This window comes from Parasteatoda tepidariorum, chromosome 7, assembly GCF_982258835.1.
Source record: "Parasteatoda tepidariorum strain Cologne lab strain chromosome 7, Ptep-v5.0, whole genome shotgun sequence".
Classification (NCBI taxonomy): Eukaryota; Metazoa; Arthropoda; class Arachnida; order Araneae; family Theridiidae; genus Parasteatoda; species Parasteatoda tepidariorum.
Window position 1 is genome coordinate 88,991,819 of NC_141761.1, and position 9,258 is coordinate 89,001,076.

The 9,258-nt window shown below is 27.8% G+C and overlaps 1 protein-coding gene across 1 annotated transcript; it reads right to left on the reverse strand.

The window, feature by feature from the left end:
* Window positions 1–1,160: 1,160 nt before the first annotated feature.
* On the reverse strand, window positions 1,161–8,852 carry LOC107447830 (cytoplasmic dynein 1 light intermediate chain 2). The gene has a single exon (XM_016062861.5). The coding sequence runs from the start codon at window positions 8,739–8,741 to the stop codon at window positions 7,260–7,262; it is 1,482 nt and encodes a 493-aa protein (XP_015918347.1). The 5' UTR covers window positions 8,742–8,852; the 3' UTR covers window positions 1,161–7,259.
* Between the last annotated feature and the right edge of the window lie 406 nt (window positions 8,853–9,258).

Genomic DNA, 9,258 nt, shown 5'->3' on the forward strand with positions numbered 1-9,258 from the left:
TTTCGGTCAACTTGGGAATTTAATTCAGCAAAATGGGAATTCTCCCCCTCCCAAAAATATATGTCCGCATTGCGCTGTCTATCCCGGTAGTGGACCAACATATCTTATGTTCTGGGTTTCACGAAGGATCACAATAATATAAATTTAAATAGCTGCAAATAATTATTAAATTAAAAATCCAACTTTGAAAAACAATTGCAATTTATTGCTCTATTCTTATAGAAACAAATTTTAGAAAAAAAAAGTAAGAATGTTAAAAAAAATTTATTTAGTAGTGCTAAAATACAACTGGCCAAGCTAGCCTAATTGGTATGGAGTTGGGCCTATATTAAAAAAATAGTGAGTTCAATCTCCACAAGCCGAAGACTAAGTGTAGTAAATGGTGACTGGTGAGTGTTAAATTTGTCGGGTCACAAAGTCCTGTATGTTCCCATAACAAATCATACATCTGGAAGTACTGAATTGGAGATTGATCATTCCCTTATTCAGGTCAAAATTATGATCCAAGGATGAATGAATGGGTCCGCGTAATAAACGGGTTGTGACGTGTGTGTAACTGAAATCTTATTCTTGGCCATAGATAGCCCGACTGAAAAATAAGGAACACACCCTCTGCCTTAAATATGTTTGGTTTCACCAAGCGGCATTAGAAACAACAAAATACAACTTGTTGAAATAAAATATCACACTTTAACAGAGCCATGTGATGATTTAAAAGAAGTTGTAGTACTAGTGGTGCAACACGTTAACGAAGAAGAAAACAAAAATATTTAATAGCATTTAAACAATTGAGTCTGGTGGAAGCTACCTTGTCTCCACCCATATAACAGACTAAGATAAAACGAAAGTTTTCATTGAAATTTGCATGTTTTTAAATGGGATGTGGAAATTTTGTGGAAACATTTTCTTCATAATTTTAATTCAAGCATAATTTTAACTCAACTGATTTATACTACCCACATGCAGGTATAATTTCAACAAGAATCATAGTAAAAAAAAAATAAAAAAATCGGGGATACATCATATGTTTTTCAGTCCCTTATGTTTTTCTCAAAAAAAAAAAAAAAAAAAAAAAAAAAAAAAAACACTGACATATTTGTATTTTCTCAAAATATAATGATTAACATTTTTCAACTAATTTTGTTGAAAATGAAAAACAATTCTTAATTTTTAAAATTATTTTATTCAAGCAAACAAAATACAAATACAAACTCAATATCGCATAACAATTTAAATTAATTGAGGAACTGTATTAAAAGGTCTGATAACAGTTAAAGTAGTAAAACTTTTAAACCAAACCATATTCAAATATTTTCAGATATACACTGTTAAAGTGTTAGTCAGTAATCAACACTGGATATTTTATACATTAGTCTCTGTAGTGCAATCATGTTTATTACCTCGTATACATGAGTATAACATAAAAACATTTCATATGCTTTTTACAGTAGCATATCACAGAAAGAATAAATAATCATCTAAGTTTAAAAGTAAATTATTATCATCCATTTTGCGATTAGCAATATACAAGTATTTTTTTATAACAATTACATTTTTATAACAGTTTAAACAGGTATAAATATATTAATTGATTATACCTGCAATAACTTGTCACATTCCAAAAATATAGAAAATCACAGGTAAAGTTTCAAGAAATGTCATGTTTGTGGGTATCCACATTTAAAACATAATAAATTAAACAAAACTAGGTATTCACACAAACAAATAATATTGAAGTAAAAACGCAATAGATTTTGATTAAGTTAATCTTACAAGTTAAGAATTTACCGCAATAATTTACACAAAATTTAATTCTATTAAAATATACTATTATTTATATAACCATATAAAAATATAACAAGCTAATACTATTTCATTAATAATTTTTTAAATGTTTAAGAAAAATTTATTTTAGTAATAAAGCAGAATGATCAATACATTTCAAACTCAATATATTCAATCATAAATTATCAATTTCATATCTATTCACACATTTCAAACAGATAATACAAAAACGTGCTTAAAAAAAGCATCTTTAGCTGCATTACAAAATTTTGAAATATCCTTAAAATAAAAAAAAAATCACAATTGTCGAATGAAACATGGCTAGCATGTTAATTCACGAGCAATTAATTAAATGAAAAGCATAGAAAATCCAAAATATTTTTTAATAAGCAAAAATAAATTTTTAAGGTACTATTCATACAATTTTTTAAAATTGTTAAGCGAATCATCAATAAAAAGTTCTTTTTTAAAAAATAACCAAAATGCCTAATATAGTTTTAAATATACATCTTGCTGGACAATTTAATACATCTAGCACATAAAAATTAAAGTTGTTATAAAAATGTATTTCTAATAAAGAAATTTAACTGAGAAATATGTAGCAAATCTTTTAAAAATTTATTTAAGGAATATTGTATAATTCCATTAATATCAGCTATGAATCCTTTATAAATAAGTTTTGATGCAAACACTGATGAAGTCATTAATATAACTGATACACAAAATCAAAACTAACTTGAAGTAAAGTAAAATTGAAGTAAAATTGATTAAGAAACATTTCTTTTTTCTTCTGAAAATGTGCAGTAAACATTAAAAAATGATAGCAAAAAGTAATAGAACTCAAAAGACAATGCTATAGCATAGCAAAGCATAGAGTTCTAATAAGTATTCCATTGTTAGCAAGTCTCAACATTTTCTGTGCAAACAGAAAACAAAGGACTTATGCAGGAGGTACCATCCGGTAGTAATACAATGTAAATATTAAAAAAAAATATCTAATGAGAATTAAGATTAAAATTTTTTGCTACCAATGTATCATATAAATCATTGCTTTGATAATTTTATATAACTTTACATCAAGCCAGAAAATTTCAACATATATTTTTTCAATAATTTATATTTAATAAGTCGATTTTTCAATACTTCTGAGAAATGTTTTTGCTCAAAAGCTTAGTTATACGTTCATTTCCTTTAAAATTAAAACTTAAATAACTTTTCAATATATTCAAAATACAGATTTCACTCAAGGAATAGAAAAAATAAGTTCATACTTCCCTCTTGTTTTTCAGATGGATTTAGAAAAAATTACAAAATATAAAATGAAAAGAAAAAAGTTTACGAACTTATTTCAAAAGACTTAAACTGCAATTTATAATTTTTTTAATACTAATGATGAAATTAAAAGATGGAGCATTACTTTTTAAACATTATTAAAACGGCCCCTACAAAAATATTTATAATTATTTACTTTTAACGACATTATGCCTGTCCTCATATTAAAAAGAAAATTAATAATTCAGTAAATCTTTGGTTAATCAAATTCCCATTAACTCACAGTACTTTTGGTACCAAATACAGTTTTAAGATACTGATATTTTGCTTCACAAATCGGTTTCTCATACATTCTTAACTTACGATTTCATAAAACAATTGAAGAGCATTCAGAAAAAAATACCATTTCTGCATTAGAGAATATATTAAAAGGCAATTCTACCATTTACAAATATTACATTTGCAGACTTTAAAAACATACAACTCAGTTAAAAGAAAACCACTTGTTTTGAAAAATACTTGTTTAAAACAACTCTTGCAAAATCCTCCAACCAGTTGATCAATATTTAGAAAATTTATACAAATAAAAAATAATAATAATTAACTAAAAAAAAGTATCTGAATTTTGATTAGTAATTTTCGTGAAAAGAATCAAGATTCATGGCTAATTTGAAATGAGTTACAATCAAAAAAATATTTAATTTTAATTTAAAATAATGTTTTGGACTAAACAACAGGTTTAGATACGATTTAATTTTGATTTGCTTTTGGACAAATTTAAAGATAAAAGTTAGGATATACTTACATATAAGATCTTTTATAACATAATTGATATCAACTCACGGGTTCTTTAATTTTACTGCTTAATGAAGAAAACCCTGTTTAAAATCATGAATATCCTGTTCAAAAAAAGATTAATTAATATATCATAAACATAAATTTAATTTTAGATTTACACAAAAGAAAAATGTCAGCCTAAAACTTACAAAAGAATTAGGTGAAAGCGTTTTTGCTATATTTTGGTTTTAAGTTTAGCAGCATCAACTTCATCAAATACCATATCATTTAATATTAACATTAATTATAGTTAATTAGCTTAAATAATGGTAAGACATGTGAAAATACCACAATGCATAAAACAAACTTTTAATTATGATTCATTGTATAAAAAAACAAGAAAATTTATAAATTTTTTCTGCACATATACAGAATACATGGTAGAGACAAAACGCAGCAAAATTTATTTCTTCATTTCAAAGCTAACTTACAAAAGTTAGCTTTAACTTACATAGTTAAAAGCTTACTTACAAAAGTTACAAAGCTAACTTACAAAAACAAAAATTAACATTATTAATAATTGTTCCTGTCAATCTTAGATAATTAGATGAAAGTGTGAAGAAATTTAGAGATACTTTGATCATAATTTTCACGAATGTTTTAATTATTATTAGGAATTTTAATATTTTGAAGAAGAAAAAAAAGGTTGCTGGTAGTAATTTTTAAATTTCATTTTATTTTTCAGAATTAATACTAAGGACAGTTTAGTCTTTACGTAGAAAGACAGTTCTGTCAAAGAAAGTCCATTTATTTTTTTTAGCCTCCCAAATGGAGGATAAAAAAAAATCTCACTCTAACTTCAACTTACTAACTGTCCTGCCCATAGAAAAAAGCCTTCGATTATTTTTTTTCGTGCTGAAACACACACCTAAAATTAGATAGGAAAAAAATGATTCATCATACCATTGTTTTTTTTAATTCTAGGGGGGGGAGACGAAATTAGTCTGAACCACCCATGTATAAAAACAGTGTGAATATTTGGAAACAGTAAAAATGAAAATGTCAAAACTACCAGTGGATTAAGAAATAAAATTTTCAACAATTAATATATTTTTAAAAACTATACTCTTTACATTTTAAATGAAAAAGTAAAAATTTTTTTTTATTGTATTGAAAAAAATAACAGGTTTTACATTTTAATATTGTTTTAAGTTATACAAAAAAATACCCTTTTGTTTAATTTATACAAATAAAGATAGATAGATATAATCTCACCATATTTTCCTAAGAGATATAATTACAAGATCAGATCTAATCAAGGAAAATCACATTACATAATACGTATTTATTTCAGCAACAAACTTCCTAAAAATGGTCTTTGTCTTGAATCTTTATTTTCCCGGGTAGGCCGTTAAAAATAAAAAGTATTCTGAAATTTTTATAACTTTTGCCAACAGTGGTACGATAAAAATAAAAGTGTATAAATAATGCAGGAAGACTTAGGTCTAATTAGATTCAGCCTACTGTGAAATTGAATACAAATGCTTAAAAAAATATTACACCAATTATTTCTCTGAATATACCTACAGTCTTGAAAAAATTCATACACAAGATATAAATTAAGGATTTAACTTTACGCAAAGCACTCTCGGTTGAGTATTTTCATAAGTACACTCAATACAAAATGTTACGTTATAAATAAAGTTTATTACATAATTTTCATAAATAAATGTTTCATACATTTGCAGGGGTCTGTCTTGGTTTTTCTGAGAGGTACCTATTTTGTGAAAATTTAGGAGTAATTTGTGAAAAATTAAAAATTATGTTAAAAAATCAACATAAAAACATAGTAAAAACATAGATTTATCGTTTCTTAAGGATACAAAAGTAAAATTTTAAGATAAAGTATTTTGTGAAACTACCGTTTTTCCTAAAGTTCAATTTGTGAAACTACCGTCCTTCCTAAAAGTGAATTTGTGAAGGTACCGCTAAGCGGTAGTAAATTCGGCCTGGACAGACCCCTGATTTGTAACTTCCTTTTTCAGCAGATTAAATATTTTATTTCAATTTCAGTATTTTAACATATAATTTAAATGAAAGAGGATTTAATTTTTAAAAAATTATCTTTAGCCTTTTCATAGTTGAACATATTACACTAATTTCGTTTTTCAAAAAAAAAGTATTGAATTTTCTTATTTCAGCCAATTTTTCTAAAAGAATGCAGAAACTCCTTTTTTTTCTTTTGAGTAAAGGAACATTTTGTGTGTTAGTTAATTAAAGCAAATTCGTTGACATTGAGAAACACACGATTTTTAATATTAGACTTATCTTTAAACCAAAATCGTATGACCATGACCTGCATCTTTTTCAATTATTTTCAAAAATTCTATTTTTTTAATTAAAGCTAAAAGATGCAAGACTAAAATAAACTGGAGACATTTAGTAAAAATCTGTTCTATTTAAACACTACAAACCAAAAAAAAAGAAACAATTTTAAAACAAGAATAGATTTTATTATTGCTAAAATTTAGTTTATATGAATAAAGTTTTCAAATATAGTACCAAAAAAATAAATTTATAAAATATACTTAAAAATATAAATGAACAGGTTTGTAATAATTTTTAATTTGTACATTTATTTTATACATATATAAAATTTCAACTCAATATGTTAAAATAACATTACAGCAATCTCAAAACATTTTTTTTATCTTTTAAAAAAAAGTTATAATCTTAACTCTGATCCGAATATTAGAATTTAAAATGAAATAAATATGTAATTTATGAATTTATAATTTTATGGGAAATTTTTAAACAATTTTATAAAATGGACATTTTGTTGCACACATAAAACATTAGCTAAATACATTTAAATTTCACCAACCTCTAAGCGATCTTAGAAACTACGAAAATTTATGTACAAACAATAAGGATTAAAGAGGTAAACACAATGAACCAATATAAATAAAATTGATGTGAGTATTAACTGTCTCTTAAGCAAAGCTCTGAATAAGCAAGCTTTTATTGAAAGTCAAAACATTTTAGTAAAAATCTTCGCTCCCAGAAGCATTATGCAAAAATATAAGAATACTTATAAACGTTCTTCATAAAAATTGCAATATATTTACAGGAAATATCATTATTAGTAAAGATAATTATACTAGTTTGTTCACAGTCAACTATAGAGACAATTAGAAAATGCTTGGTGATATAAATTTCAATTCATCTGCATAAATAATATCGATAAACGTATTGTCAATTATAGATTTGCGAACAAATAAGCTTTTTTAAAGAATCTGATTAGTTAATTATATTTGTAAAATAAATTTATAATTTTGATAATCACACTAGGTTGGTTACTCAGCAACTGAATTATAAACTAACAATTCAAAATTTAATTCAAGTTTTACAACTCCATACAATAACTAAGATTGAGGAGAGTTTGATGAATCATTCAAGCTATCTTCTCCAAAAGAAGATTCAGAGCCTTGACTCAAACTAGAATCTTTTCTCGATTTACCAGACATACGATCAAGTTCAGCAGCGGCATCGTGTCTCACAGTAACTTTATCACCAGGAGTCCGGACAGATGCCAAGGGCCCGCCAATTGGCGTACCCGTTCTTCTATTGAGTAAACTGTTGAAAAAGTTTTGTAAAACACCCTCTCCTCCAACAGTTCCAGGCTTGCCCTCAATCTTTTTTGGAGACGCTTGAACGCCAGGGGAACCAGAAAGTCTACGGTCTGCTGTTTTCTGTATTCCAGCTGGTGCTCTAATCGGCGTTTCTTGATTTCCTACAGCGGGTCTTCCGATGTTTGATGGAACTTGCTGATTTAGAAGATTTTGCAGCCTGCAAAGAAAAGCTTCATCTTCTTCAGCCGCTACCTCAACTTCTTTTTGCAGAGGCTTCCTATTTACCGGTTTCACAATTACTTCGTGGTAAGGATCATCCGCTTTAATCGATGAAAGGTTGTCCACCAGTATGTTAATTTTACCTTCATTGTCCCATCCGGAAGGTATGAATACGGCATCTTTTTCGACAACCAAAGCTGGGGTTCTAAAAGGAAATGAATATATTCTATGGACCAAGTACTTTAAGAATAAATCGATATTCTTATCTTCCTTTACTGAAACATAGAAAAGAGCAGCACCATATTCCTTGCAAAAATTCCTAATAGCTAGCTGGATATAGTCAAAATGTTCTTCTCTGAAATCAAACTCTTTTTGAAGAGTCGACATGTAATCGGACTTTGTAATAACTACTATTATCTCAAGGCCAAGATTCGTTTTAATTTCTTCATCAAAAATTATATCTTCGCCTTGAGGCTGAACTGGACGCACAGGTGTTGACACGCCATCAAGGATCTCATTCCCGGGTTCCGTATATTCACAAAATCGCTTCAAAACACGCTTCCTTTGCTCTGCCAGAAACTCTTGTGGTAGTCTCAACCTCTGCACATGCTCTTCGATTATTTGTGCCCAGTTTTGAAGGGATTCCAAAATATCCCATGGCTTAGACATGGAAGCTGTAATAATTACAGTGGTATGGGGAAAGGTATCTTGATTTAAAACATATTTCAATAGATTTCTGTGCCAGGGATCACCGTCCAATACCCATACGCCTAACCTGGTGTGATCGTCACGATATTCATCGCGAACAAAAAGGTAATGGTATTCAAGTCCAGAGCCAGATTTCCGAGCATCTTCATTACCTTCTAATTTTGCAATAAGTGACGTTTTACCTGATTCATTATCGCCCAAGACAAGCAACGATTTACATGATGGCAATTTGTTTGGTGAGCTTTCTTGGACTTGGTTTAGTATGTCTATCCATAAATTTTCTTCTTCCTCGTTAGAACTTTCTGCCGATTTAGCATCGGCAGCTTGTTTTCCGTCAAGAAACACCATCACTATTCTGAAATTTTAATTTAGACTTCTATTATCCAAGAATGTAAATATTGATTGGGCTGGGAGGTGTAGAATTTGTGACGGTTGTCAACAGTCGGCTTTATCTTCATTGCTTCATTGATGAGTCACTGCTTTGGTTATATTTTTACTGAAACTATTTGCGCTTCTGCGTATGAAAATCCGGAATATAGAGTGCGCTGCAAACGCTACTTGGCAACTCGGAGCTATACACGTTGGCGTTTTGAAAATGTAAGCTTCTTCAATTCAAATTGTGACCCAATGTGGTTTCCCGTATAAAAAAAAATTCTAACTCTGTTGCGGTCAGAAAGTATCGTAGACTTTTTAATAGCCTTTTTTATGTGTTTTAAAAATAATTTCTATTGATTTCCCTAATAAAGATTAAAGTTTTATTGATATAGAAATCGAAATTGATATAGAAATAAATTTATATTGCAAAATTAGTTTTCGGCTAATTTAATTTTTATTATCTTATAACTGTCTTTACTATCAGTTATTA